At 39.0% G+C, this 14,818-nt stretch overlaps 1 protein-coding gene across 4 annotated transcripts in view; it reads right to left on the bottom strand.

Annotated features, from left to right (window-relative positions):
• The window catches only part of ALMS1 (ALMS1 centrosome and basal body associated protein), a 211,932-nt gene that overhangs the window by 6,535 nt on the left and 190,579 nt on the right, over nt 1–14,818 (bottom strand). For all 4 annotated transcript variants that reach the window (XM_059188066.1, XM_059188063.1, XM_059188065.1 and 1 more), the window contains one exon: nt 1,609–1,729. In XM_059188066.1, the coding sequence (XP_059044049.1) occupies nt 1,609–1,729 (121 nt within the window). The remainder of the gene's footprint in view (nt 1–1,608; nt 1,730–14,818) is intronic.

The raw sequence follows: 14,818 nt of genomic DNA, 5'->3' as shown, positions 1-14,818 counted from the left end.
GGCAGTCACCCAGGTAAGGAAGAGGCTGACAGATACTAAGTCAAGACCTGAGGGGGAAAAAAAAACCAACACAAGGGCAACGTTTATTTTTGTTGTATAAAATCAGAAGATAGGGCGCCTGGGTGGCTCAGTGGGTTAAGCCGCTGCCTTCGGCTCAGGTCATGATCTCAGGGTCCTCGGATAGAGTCCCACATCAGGCTCTCTGCTCAGCAGGGAGCCTGCTTCCTCCTCTCTCTCTCTCTGCCTGCCTCTATGCCTACTTGTGATCTCTGTCTGTCAAATAAATAAAATCTTTAAGAAAAAAAAAATAAATAAAATCAGAAGATATAGAAAAAAAGTGAAAAGCCTCCTTTACATTCCTGTTTTCTTTTCTTTTTTTTTTTAAAGATTTTATTTATTTATTTGACAGAGATCACAAGTAGGCAGAGAAGCAGGCAGAGAGAAAGGAGGACGCAGGCTCCCTGCGGAGCAGAGAGCCTGATGTGGGGCTCGATCCCAGGACCCTGGGATCATGACCTGAGCTGAAAGCAGAGGCTTTAACCTGCTGAGCCACCCAGGCGCCCCTACATTCCTGTTTTCTATTCATTCAGTTTGTAACCCCATGGTTCCAGAGAATTTTTTGCACACATTCAAGCAACTATCTTCCTTTATTTTTAAAGTACTTTGCTTTTCCTTTTTAATTATCAGTGTTGGAGATCTTGTCATCTTAGTAGAGAGAGAGTGTCCTCACACTATGCTTCATGATATGAACATATGATAATCTATTTAAGCAGCTGGCTATTGATGGATATCTAAGTCGATTTAAATTTTCGGCTATAATAAACACTACTTCAGGGGCGCCTGTGTGGCTCAGTGGGTTAAGCCTCTGCCTTCGGCTCAGGTCATGATCCCAGGGTCCTGGGATCGAGCTCCGCATCGGGCAATCTGTTCAGCAGGGAGCCTGCTTCCTCCTCTCTTTTTGCCTGCTTGTGATCTCTGTCAAATAAATAAATAAAATCTGAAAAAAAAAAACCAAAAGAAAACAAAAAAAAACAAAAAACAAACCCTCTACTTCAATGATTAATTCTGTACACTTGTCATTTTGCACATAGGCAAAACATACCTATAGGCTAAATTCCAAAAGTAAAAGTACCAGGTCAAAGTAATTTTGATTGAAACTGCCAAATTGTCTGTAGGATTGTATTCCCAACCAGAACGTATGAGTACCTATTTTACACTTGTGCCCACAAACTTACTACCAGACCTAGATTTCTGCCAGTCTGATAGACGAAAAATGGGAGTTGAGTATAGTTTTAATCTTCATTTTGTTTTGAGGCTGAGTATCTTAATATATGTTAAAGATCTACTGGTATTTTATTTTATTTTATTTTATTTTTTTTAAAGATTTTATTTATTTATTTGACAGAGAGAGATCATAAGTAGACAGAGAGGCAGGCAGAGAGAGAGGGAAGCAGGCTCCCTGCTGAGCAGAGAGCCCGATGCGGGGCTCGATCCCAGGACCCTGAGATCATGACCCGAGCTGAAGGCAGCGGCTTAACCCACTGAGCCACCCAGGCGCCCCAGATCTACTGGTATTTTAATGGAAATGTTTCAACTTAGGTAATTTACCTGCTTGTATGCTCTTGTTTAACATTTGTACATTTTGCTTGTTGCCAAGGGTAGAGCTTGAGCTCCAGAAACTACTGGTAGAAGATGAAACAGAATCAGAAGAAATCACATGGTCTGGCACCTGGAAAAACAAAGAGGAGACCCTGTTACTACCTGTAGTCAATCGTACAGTCACCCACAGGATAAGAAAACACACAAGTTACCAAGAGCACTTTTTCACTGGATTCCATTTGTTGAGATCAAGTGGCCAGGAAGCTTGTGACAATAGGAATATTTTCCAGCACCGTTTATAAATGGGAGAGGAAAGCTGCTGCTATTGGATAAGGGCTTGAGCTGTTTTTTTTTTTTTTTTTTTAAATATTTCATTTATTTATTTGTCAGGGAGAGGGGGAGAAGGGGAGAGAGAGAGACAGAGAGAGAGAGAGAGCACACAAGCAGGCAGAGAGGCTGGCAGAGGCAGAGAGAGAAGCAGGCTCCCTGCCGAGCAAGGAGCCCATGTGGGACTCGATTCCAGGACTCTAGGATCATGACCTGAGCCGAAGGCAGTGGCTTAGCCCACTGAGCCACCTAGGCGTCCCAGGGCTCGAGCTGTTTTAAGAAGGGAAGACATGTTGGCTAACTGAACATAATAAATGAATAAACAGATAATAAACAATGACTCTGAAAACTAAAAAAAAAAAAAAAAAAAAAAAAGATAAAGAAAAAGAAGGGAAGATATCAAGACTGAGTATGTTCATGGGACTTGAAAAAACTGAGGAAGATGCTAGCCAAAGATTAGGGTGGTGGGTCTTCAGAATGAAATTCTGATGAGAGATAAAGAGGGCTAGGAATGACTAAACGTGGTGGGGGGAGGTGCAGAGGGTGCTCTCTAGTAAGATCAGACTCAGAAACTTACACACAGGTAAATGCAAAGAGGCGAAAGGCCCCATGAGAAGCCCCAAGGGACTAGAGTATTACAAAAATTATTAAAGAACCCAAAAGGGCTTTATAATTATGTTCAGAGCAATTAAGAGCAAAGAAGGACAACTTCATGGATTGAAGTTGATGGTGGAATGTTAAGTGAAAGACAAAAAGATGATCAAAATATAGTATGAAACATTATTTCTTAAACTTGTTCATTTCAACAATCTCCTGGGGGATAAGGGTCCTAACCCAGGACAATGAGGTGGCATCTCTAGGTGAGGGGTATGGGCATTTATATTTTTTATAAATGCCAGGTACTTGTCTACTTAAGCAAGTTTGGTAAAGGTGAACTGAAGGCCAAGTTAGGAAAGGAAACTAAGAATGTTCGCTGTCTGAACTAGATAAACTATATTCCAGGGCCCTCAGGAAACTGAAATAGTTTCTTTTAGAAACTTGATATCTGGAGACAAGAAATGTTTTAACTTTCAAAAAGATAGGCATTGCAAACTGGATTTAACAATGACGACACGTGAAATTCTAGAATGGATCACCAATGTAATAATCTGCAAGCGTTTGGAGGTCAAAGGAAAGATGAGCACATTTCAGCTAGTGCTCAGGAAGGCAGGCAGAATAAGCCCTGCCAGGTTAGCCTGGTTTCTTCTAGTAGATATGGTCACTAACAGGTCAGCTGAAAGAATGTGTGGTTGAGTACAATTAGATTTCAATAAAATGACAAAACTTCTCATGACATCTTTGAGGGCAAGATGGGAGTTATGTGGGTTAAATGATAAAATAAGTTGGTAGAACTGTAACTGGTTGAACCACTCTTACCAAACATTATTAACACAAAGAGGCCTTTTATGAGTGTATTTCTTGGATCCAACAGCAAGTATTTACTAAGCACTAAACACTAAGTGTCCAGTTACTTGGTTTGCTCTGGCTATTCCTTTTCAACATTTCATATATGTGACTTGGAGATATGGGAAGCAGGTGATTTCTCATATGATCCCTATCTGGGAGGGCCTAAATGACTGTCAAGATCAAAAATAATAAACAGGAATGATGCTAAATCAAACGAGGGGTAATTGTAAAGCCCTACATGTTAGGCGGGGGGTGGGGTGGGGGTGGCGATAACTTTGACACAGTAGAAAAAGCTCTGTGTCTGGAGTCCCAAGACTTAAGTCAGTCTCAGATCCTCCCTTCACTAGTTGTCTGTACCCAAGAACACAGAATAGATGTATATATTTGGGGTTTTTTTAGTCTTCTCTGTATATATAAAACATATATATATTTTATTTATTTGAAGAGGAAGGGGAGAGAGAGTGTGTGCACAAGCATGGGGTAGGGGTAGAGGGAAAAGCAGACTCCCCGCTGAGCATGGAGCCTGACCCAGGACCCTGAGATCATGACCTGAGCTGAAAGCAAGAGGCAGATGCTTAACTGATTGAGCTACCCAGGTGCCCCCCTCCAAATCAACCATATTTCTATATTCTAGCAATAAACAGTCTGAAAATAAAATTAAGGAAACAATTCCATTCAAAACAGCATCAAAAAGAATGGAATATTCAGGAATAAAGTTAACAACAGAAGTGCAAGGCTTGCAGACTGAAAAGTGCAAAATATTGGTGGAAGAAACTCAAGATCTAAATACATACTGAGACATTCCACATACGTAACTTAAAAATGGGCTTAAAGGGCGCCTGATGGCTCACTCAGTTGAACATCTGACTCTTGACTGCAGCTCAGGTCATGATCTCAGAGTCCTGAGATTGATCCCTGTGTCAGGCTCTGCTCTGGGCGTGGAGCTGCTAAGATTCTCTCTCTTCCTCGGCTCCACCCCCCTGTTCTATGGTATATAAGTTATACTTCAATAAAGCTGTTTTAAAAATCTCTGTGAAGATGTGCAAGAACTGACACTGAGTTGCTCTGGAAAGGAGTGCTATGTGCCTGGGGAACAGGAGTGGGAAGGACGTCCTGTATCAAATACTCTTTTTATACATTTCAAGTTTTGTATGATGTGGTTGAACTCCCATTTAAGAAGTGAAAATAAAACAAAAACATACAGGAAAGAGTGCCGCTAAAGAGGTTTTGTGGCTCTGGTGAGCTCAACAGAAGGAAAACGTATGTTAGGCCAAAGAAATGTTCCAGCCATCAAAGGGAAGGTGATAAATCCGCTGTCAACATGCTCTCACCATCTGAAGCACAACACACTTAGTTCGGAGATATGTGTAAAAATAAGGTACCGGCAAACTTAATAGACCCAGGAAAGCTGCCAGTTTCTAGGAAAGGGGAGTAGACAGCATGCCCTGTGAAAAATGGTTCAGAGTGAAGACCTGAGAGGAAACACTTCCAGGAAGGAAATGGGAACCCAAGATGAAGACTGGACCTACTTCCTGTGCCTTTTGAAAGCAAAGCTGGGGACAGAGCTTTGCCAGGGAGTGCAATTACTGCAGATCTTGGATCTCTAGAGGGTAAGACCTTTGATAACAGAGCCTCAGACACACGAATGAGCTGCCCGTGCGCAGAAAGGCAATGGTGGGGCTCTGCAAGCAGAGCCTTGAGGGCCTCGTGGTGCACACGCAGTGGAAATGACGATCGCTTCCAAGCCCGAGTCCCCTGAACATCCCAGGGGCACAGCCAGTCAGGGTATGCACCACTGGGGGTGAAAAACAGATGTCTACATCTGATTCAAGGAGGGGCTTTGGGGTGTGTGTTTCTGTTTCTAGTTTGAATCTCTTTGGGATTAATTCTTGCCTATAAAATGTCACAAACATTTAAAAATAGAAAAAAGTCTAAAAATAAATTCCTTCATAATAAAATATATTTAGTTAGCTGTCTAGGATGGTGAAAACCCAAAGGACAGACAAAGACAAGGGTTTTCAAGGATGTGCAGAAGCTGGAGCCCTCACATTCTGCTGGTGAAAATGCAAAATGGTGACAGTACTTTGGGTAACAGCGGGCAGTTCCTCAGATGGTTTAATGTGGAGTTAGCATACGCTCCTGCATATATCTGATCCCAGGCATCTGCCCAAAGAAATGAGTACATACATCCACACAAAACTTGGAAGGACTGTTCCCAGCTGACTTAAGAATAGCCAAAAAAGTAGAAGAAATCCAAGCATCTGCTGACCGCTGAGTGGATAAATAAACTATGTAATGGAATATTATTTGGCAATAAAAAGGAATGAACACACTGCTACAAAGTAGATGAACCTTGAAAACATTGAGAGAAGCTAGTCACAAAAGATCACATACTGCAGGATTCCATGTATAGGAAATGTTCAGAAGCAGAAAATCCACAGAAACAGGAAATAGATTAATAACCACAGCCCGGGGCTGGGGCAGGGGTGAGAGGTTGCAGAAATGCAGAGGGACTTTGCTAATGTGTACAGGGTGTTTTCTGTTTGTTTGTTTTGTTTTAAAGACTTTATTTATTTATGACAGAGAAACAGCAAAAGAGGGAACACAAGCAGGGGGAGTGGGAGAGGGAGTAGGCTCCCTGCTGAGCAGAGAGCCTGATGTTGGGCTCAATCCCAGAACCCTGGGATCGGGACCTGAGCTGAAGGCAGACGTTTAACAACTGAGCCACCAAGTACTGGGTGTTTTTAGGGGGCATGGGAAATGTTTAATATTAGATTGGGGGATGGTTGCACAACTCTGTGAATAATATTAAAATCCATTAAACTACACATTTTAGGTGAATTTTATGGTATGTGAAAAATCTCAAAAAAGCTGTAAAAATGTGTTTATTCATTATGCAAACAAATAATGGAGGTAATGAAGACTTATTTGGAGAATAAAACTTATGTTCTGTGGTCCTACATCTCCTGTTAAGTGAAATAAGAATAGTGGAAGCGGACCAAAGTGTCATTTTCATATAATAAAGCATGAACAATCCCAACAAAAACTTGGGCCCTGGATGTTGTCGGTATGACATAGCACTATCCACACTGTGATGAGGGCCGGTGCAAACTGTCAGAATCGTGCAGTGATGCCAGGATGACAGCCACAGTGTCACAAAAATCATCACAATGCATAGGCCTCACTGGGTCTGACAATATGTGCTGATGCCCCACCAAGAGACATCACATCAGTTCTGCCGCATTCATTTATGGATGCTGTTGGTAAACCAAAACAGTCACTCCTTTAGTCCATGGGAGAGTCTCAGGCATCTCCTAGGATAATCTCATCATCCCTTAGGGCCTCGGTGTGAATCAGCTCACGCAGGCCTCTGCAATGAGGCTTACATGAAAAGATTTAAGTGACTACACATCAGCTGACATCATCAGCCATCATGGTTTCACGTTTTCTATTGCAGGGAGTCTTGAAAAAAGACAAATGCTGGTGGGCTGGCTGGCTGCGGTTTTAATTTCTAGTATTATGATAGCAAACTCACCTGCCAATGTCTTATTCCACAATGGGAAAAGAAAAGAAAATAACTCCTACCATCTCAGGCTTTTTCAGTACTGTTCAGTTTAATTAAAATCTAGGTCAGACTCAATTCCCACATTTATTGAGCAGAGATACCTTCAGATAGACCCACCCCCCCCAAAAGCTTTTCAATTAAAAAGTTACTTTTTGAGGTAGAAATTGGGCTGAGGAAAATATATCTAACATAGGAGAAAGGTCATGTTTCCTTACATGAGCCTATATAGCTCTTCTTCATATAAGAAATGTGTTATTGCTACATTCTGCCAGTCAGATGCCTGCTGGGAGATGTTTTTCTTTCAGAGCAATGTGTTTATGCTAGTTCATTTATAACCACTGAAGTTTAGGATCAGAGATATACAATGATAAGACTATGTCAAAATAGGAACCAAAGGACAGTCTTTTCTTGTGAAGAGTTTTTAGGTATATGTAGATCACATGTCAACTGTAGTTTCAATAATAAAATTTACTAACCAGTAAAGGGTGACACAATCACAAACTGTTTGTCTAAAACACAAAATTTTGATATAGATTGTATGGACAGTAGTCCTTTGATATAAATTTATTGATCAGAAACCCGATTCTATCACAAAGTTTTATATAAGAAATTGGTACAGATTGAGCTTATAGAAGCAGGAACTCAAGTGATAACTGCTTGTTATTCACCTTTAAAGAAGCAGAACTGGATATTTTTTTCTGCAAGTCTGGTAGGTAAGAACTATGAAAAGTCCTTCTCAAAACATTAAAAAGGCATTATGCCTGCATAATAGGTCCTTAGAAAATTTTTTCATTAATCTTCTTTCAGACTAGAAGACTTATTTCAATTATGTATTACTTTATTGAACTTGTTCAAATATACCATTTCCCTCTAAATATAGATTTAGTCACACCCCATAACTTTTGGATTTGTGCCTTTTCTGTCTCTAATGAAAAAAAAAAGTGTATTTTCCATTTTTAGTCCTTCTGTAACAAAAAGGATTAGAATGAGGTTTTAAAATTTTTATCTTCTTAAAGAAAAAAAAATTATAACTATTAAATTCCAACTTTATTGCATTGTGGTTAGAAAATACAAGCTTAGTTATAAATCGTCTACTTTGGGGATTTGTTGACATTTTGCCTAAGTACAATTAATTTTTGTAAATATTCCATGGGCATCTGGAACTAGTGCTGTGTTTTTGGAATAAAGTTTTATAAGATATTTTAAATCAATCTTAATATTGCTAGCAAAATCTTCCATTACTTTTGTCTGTTACAAGTTAAAATCTGAAAAAAATCAATTAAAGTAGCTTATTCTTGCACTTTTCACATTCTCTATTTTAACTGCATCTGGATGAATGGAAAATGAATGCATTCTGGTTGAAAGCACAACAGTAATTTTAGAAGTCTCAGACTCTTCCCTCCTTTTGACATTACAGTGGGGATAGTGTAAATAGATTCTCAAGACAAGTAACATTAAACTAAAAATGAAAAGAAAAGGGGGGTGCCTTGGCACAATGTGTTAAGTGTCTGATTCTTGATTTTGGCTCACGTCATCTAAGGGTTGTGAGATAAGCCCTACATGGGGCTCCGCACTGGGCGTTGGAGCCTGCTTAAGATTCTCTCTCCCTTTCTATCTGCACCCTATTTCCCCATTTGTGCACACATGCACATGCTCTCTCTCTCTCGAAAACCAACCAACCAACCAACCAACCAACCAATCAAACCTTGGTATAGAAATTTGTATTTCTAATCCTCTGGCCAACTAGAAATTACTGGCAGAAAGTGGAAATGTAGGAATTTGCATGCATTGCAGTTAGGACATGGACTAGAAAGTGGTTTGGTACGAATGTGGGAAACTTATATAGCTTATGATCTAAGAATTCCACTTCTGGATATATATGCCAAAGACCGTTTCACACAGATCTAATGAGGGGTATGGACAAGGGTGTGCACTCCCACTGTCTGTGGTGACGAGTGCTGACAGCAACCTGTGTTGCTGTCATACAGGGACAGTATGTCGGTGAACTGGTAGATGCACTCAATGGAATATTATGTGATGATCAGAAACCTGGTTCTATATACATGTTTAGCAATGTAGATAGATGTTAAAAGCACAATGCTTACTAAAAATTAAAAAAAAAAACACCTTATACCTTTTATATAAATTGAAAACACACATACGGAATACATAGAGAATATAAATTTTGTGAGATTTCTTGTAAGCTGAAAGATATCTGCAAAATAAGACCAATTGCCTATGGAAAATGAGAAATGAGGATGTAATATGGGGATAAAATTTTCAAGAGAGGCCATGAACCTAGGAGCACATTTAACTCAACCCTCAGCACCCCAAGTTAAATTTTTTTTTAAACTTCATCTTAGCATAGAAACTTTTTGTAATACCTTTCTACCCCTATTCTGCTTCTGAAGGATTTATTCACTCTGCTTCTAGAAGGATTTATTATGACTAGATTGGGGATACAAACAGTTATTTTAGGCAGAAGCTAGAACAAAATGTGAAGCTTGAGAATCCCCTTTTCCAGCTCATAACTAACATTCTGTGTTTGATCAGCCTGGCTTACCTAACTTTTTTATTAATGTCAAACAAAAACAACTTTTGTGGTATCTTATTAGAAAATGCATGCTTCTTGTAAAAAAAAAAAAATCAAAAGACACATTATAAAGGAAAAAAATTATGAACCCATAATTTTAAGATAATTTGTTAATATTTGTTCCAGTCATATACATAGATGCATATATAACATATATGTTATATCTTGCTTTTTATCTCTTAGCATTTAATGACATTTATCTCTTGGGTTCCAAGAGATGGACTGATCAGTATGGACTGATATGAAATCAGCTTGTTTTATAAAAATCTAAGACTTACTGGTAAACATTTACTAACTATCACTAAAGCTCTCATTTTATTCTCTCGTGGAGGCCTCTTTGTTTGGTAGTTTTGTGTTGTTCATCTGCCCAGCTACTGGAAACATGGGCAATTGAAGATAATGAGAGGTCAAAACCAGAAATAATTCATCTTCAGCTGTTTCTCAATAAAAAGTGATCAATTTGACTATTCTTTTTTTGTATGGACAGTAGTAAACTACTACTCTTCTTAGACTAGCACACAACCAGATACTGAGAAAAATAAAAACGGGGAAAGGAGGGAAAAAGAAAGAGAGGAGAGAAGGGAAGAGGGAGGGCGTTGTGTGCTCACAGAGACAAACAGAGCAGGGACGTGACAGAAAGGGCAGAAGAGGGGAATAACCAGACAAGCAAAAGAAATCCAGCAGAGACAGCATGGGAGCGGGAGGAGGAGAGCGCAAGTGTCCGAAAAGCAGGTGCACAGAGACAGAAAGAAACAACAGAGGAGCCCACGGAGTGGAAAGATACAGTAGAGAGAGGGAAACGGGAACTGCACAGACTGAGGAGAGACAGCACAGACACAGGGAGAGAGGCACAGAAAGGGATGTGTCATCAAAGGAAGGGGAACGGGACGAGCAGGCGGCTGCTGTTATCCACTTATATTGGCTCTTAAACCCTCATATGTATAAAGAGTTAAGAAATGTCCTGGGCGTACAGGTTTAGGGGAAAAAAAACCATTAGCATATCTAAGGAAACATGGGTTAAAAGATGAGACAGGCAGCTCATAAAAGAATAAATATAAATGGTTAGTAAACACAGAAAGACAAAAACTCAGCAGGTGTGGTTAAAGAAGTATGAACAGAATAAACACCATATTTACGACTTATTTGGGGCAAATATTAACAAGAATCCTACCAGAAGGTATTGACCAAGTTATAATTTTTCATTACTGGTGAACAAATAATAATTCAACATTTAAGGAGAACACCTTAGCAGTGTAAATTAAACACTTTTAATTCCCAGAAATTCCATGTTTAGAAGTGTATCTAGAGGAAACAGAAAAATTCATAAAGATATAACAAGACTACTCATCAAAGTGCAGATTATGATAAAAATTCAAAAAGGGCACCTGGGTGTCTCAGTCAGTTAAGTGGCTGCCTTGGGCTCAGGTCATAATCCCAGGGTCCTGGGACTGAGTCCTGCATTGGGTTCTCTAATCAGCAGGGAGCCTGCTTCTCCCCCTACCTATTCCCTCTGCTCCTGCTCTCTCACATAAATACATAAAATCTTTTAAAAAATTCAAAACAAATTAAATACCTGCCATTAGGGAAGTAATGAGATAAATATTATACTTATATTATGGAACCCATAAAGCCATTAAAAATGACTACATATGTAAATTTATTAAAAATTAAACAAATAAAAAGATGTCTCTGATATATTAAGCATAGAGCTTCAAAACAATATATATGGTATGATTTCATTTTTTGACTATTGTTTCTCTCTACATTGCCTGATAGGCAAGTCCTCCACACTCTGTGATGAGGAAAGACATAAGCATGGTTCTAGTTGAGAGGAAGGAATCTATAGAAAAGGAAGAAACTGAATATGAGAGCGAAAGAGAAAACACTGAGAAAAGAGATGAATGGATTTTAGAAAATATGACAGCACAGAGATACTCTTAATGAACCTCTTCTTCTATAACTGAAAGATACAAACAAAAAGTGAAAAGAATATTCAGAAGCTAGGGAAAACCCTCAACTCATACCACAAAATTGCAGAAACACTGGAGAAAAAGACCAAATTTAAGGAGCCATCACAAAGCTCTTCCAACACAAAGGATCATGAAGAAGGGTAAAAGGAGAATTAAATTAAAAATACTACACTGATACCTCAGAGAAGGACTGAGGCAACAAGTGGCTCAGAAGAAAAATATTCCAACTGGAGATACGTCTTAGTGAAAAAAATAGCACCTTCTCCCATAGCCAGAATGACTTACTATATACCCTCTTTTGGCCAAGAAGTCAGAAAAAGATCTGGGAAATAATCTCTTCAGTATAAATACCTTAGTTGCATTACTAACACTTGCTAGAAAAAGATAAGGCCCTAGCCATATCACTGCCTACATGACAATGCCATGAAAACAGTCACCAGCTGACCCTAAAATAGTACAATAACAAAACTCCAAGGGCATATCCCATAGAATTAAATACTTTCGTTATTTCCACACTTGGTAAGGTGGTCTACCGTTTCTGACTTTCCTAACAATGGCAAAGAAAATGTTACCTGCTGTAGCTGGGCAGAATCCTAGATAATGACCTACTATTGATCTCCCTGACTTTCCCCAAATCTGAGGGGCAAAAGAAATATAAGAAATACACAATTAGCCTTCCATTTCATGTCCTGGGAAGAGGATTCAAAGCAGTATCTTACAAACAGGTAATAAAACAGTATCAAGAATTCAACCACATTCTTTGTGGGCAAATAAATGGTTTCCACACAACTGTTCAGAGACAAAGATAAGCAGTCTGAAGACAAAGACAAAGATAATACATAAATATTTTCTAGCATTAAAGCAGAAGGAAGGGAAAAAAAAAAGATAATTTATTTTGCAAGAAGCGTTACCCATTTCAGCCAATAAATAATTTGTACTCTCACTCTAGAGAAAATTAAAAAGGTCATGGACCTAATGAAATAGATCCAAGATAAACTAAGGCAATATAAGATTAAAAGGCAGTTGACAAAATTAATACAACTTATCAAAAAAATTATAAGTATATTCTCTGTTTTGGGAGAACCAAAAGCAGTCACTTAAAAAAAAAAAAACAAAACAGGGCGCCTGGGTGGCTCAGTGGGTTAAGCCGCTGCCTTCGGCTCAGGTCATGATCTCAGGGTCCTGGGATCGAGTCCCGCATCGGGCTCTCTGCTCAGCAGGGAGCCTGCTTCCTCCTCTCTCTGCCTGCCTCTCTGCCTACTTGTAATCTCTCTCTGTCAAATAAATAAATAAATCTTTAAAAAAAAAAAAAAAAACAAAACAGAACTGAGGACAAAAATAATAGCATTATACCACTGCAATAGAAGACAGACATTTTATTTAAAAAAAAAAAGAAAACTTAGCCAGTGGGGTAGATTAGATTGAAAAAGTCTCCTAAAATGCAAAGCAGAAACATAAATAGACATATTTCCCAAGAAGAGTTATGGATAGCCCACAGACACATGAAAAGACCCATGTTGCCATCTGCAACACCACTGAGCATTAGGGAAATGCAAATCAAAGCTACAAAGAGAGATCACCCCATATGTGTCAGAATAGCTAAAAACAACCCAAGAAACAATAGGTGGTGAAGATGTAGAGAAAGAGGAACCCTCTTGCACTGTTGGTGGGAATACAAACTGATGCAGCGACTGTTGAAAACAGTATGGAGGCTCCTCAAAGTTAAAAAAGAACTACCCTAAGATCCAGTAATTGCACTACTAGGTATTTAACCCCTAAAATATAAAAACACAAATTCAAGAAAATACATGCACCTCGATGTTTATACCAGCATTAAATCAACAATAGCCAAATTATGGAAACAGCCCAAGTGTCCCCTGACTGAAGAATGGATAAAGAACATGTGTGTATAACAGAATATTACTCAACCATGAAAAAGATCGAAACTTTGCCATTTACAATGACATGGGTGGAGTGGGAGAGTTATGCTAAGTGAAATAAGTCAGTTAGAGAGAGACAAATACCATTCACATGTGGAATTTAAGAAACACAACACATGAGCAAAGGGGTAAAAAAAAAGAGAGGTACACCAAGGAACAGACTGTAAAACTATACCGAAACTACAGAGAACAAATTGATGGTTACCAGAGGGAGGCGGCTGGTAGGGATAGGTTAAATGGGTGATGGGGATTAAGGAGGGAACTTGCTGTGATGAGCACTGGGTGAAGTACAGAAGTGCTGAATCACTATATTGTATACCTGGAAACTATTATTACACTGTAGGTTAACTAAAATATAAATAAAAACTTAAAAAAAAGTGGGACGCCTGGAACGTCTGCCCTTGGCCCAAGTAGTGTTCCCAAAGTCCTGAGATCCAGTCCTGCATTGGGCTCTTTGCTCAGTGGGGAATCTGCTTCTCCCCCTGCTTGTCTTCTCCCTCTCTCTGTGACAAATAAAATCTTTAAAAAAATTAAAAAAGAAACAAGATGGGATTGGGAGGGAGACAAACCATAAGTGACTCTTAATCTCACAAAACAAACTGAGGGTTGCTGGGGGGAGGGGGTTTGGGAGAAGGGGGTGGGATTATGGACATTGGGGAGGGTATGTGCTTTAGTGAGTGCTGTGAAGTGTGTAAACCTGGTGATTCACAGACCTGTACCCCTGGGGATAAAAATATATGTTTATAAAATTAAAAAAAAAAAAGGAAAAAAAAATTAAAAAAGAATAAAGAAATATAACACAGTAATAAAACACAAATAACCCAATTTTAAAACCCAAATAGTCCTTTTTTAAAGCTCTGAATAGACATTTCTCTAAAAAAGATATAAAAAGGCCAGTAAGTATAAGAAAAGATGTTCAAAAACCAAGTCATTATGGAAATGCAAATTAAAACCACAATGAGATACCATTCATAGTCATTAGGATGGTTATAATCAAAAGACAGACAAAAAATGTTGACTAGGATGTACAGAAACTGGAATGTGATTCTGGTGGGAATGTAAAATGGTGCAGTCACTCAAAAGATTAAACAGGGAGCTACCATATTGTCCAACAGTTCTATTACTAAGTATATATCTAAGAACATTGAAAAAAAATGTCCACACAAAAACTTGTATATTGGGGCACCTGGGTGGCTCAGTCCATTAGGCATCTGCCCTCAGCTCAAGTCAAGATCCGATGGTCCTGGGATTAAGCCCTGCGTTGGGCTCCCTGCTTAGCAGGGAGCCTGTTTCTCCCTCTGTCCCCTCCTCCTGCTTGTGCTCTCTCTCTCAAATAAATAAAATCTTAAAACTTGTATATTAATGCTTACAGCAACAT

The sequence above is a fragment of the Mustela lutreola genome, chromosome 9 (assembly GCF_030435805.1).
Source record: "Mustela lutreola isolate mMusLut2 chromosome 9, mMusLut2.pri, whole genome shotgun sequence".
In the NCBI taxonomy this organism is placed as follows: domain Eukaryota; kingdom Metazoa; phylum Chordata; class Mammalia; order Carnivora; family Mustelidae; genus Mustela; species Mustela lutreola.
The sequence above is the reverse complement of the archived record's forward strand: the minus strand, read 5'-3'. Positions and strand labels throughout refer to the sequence as shown.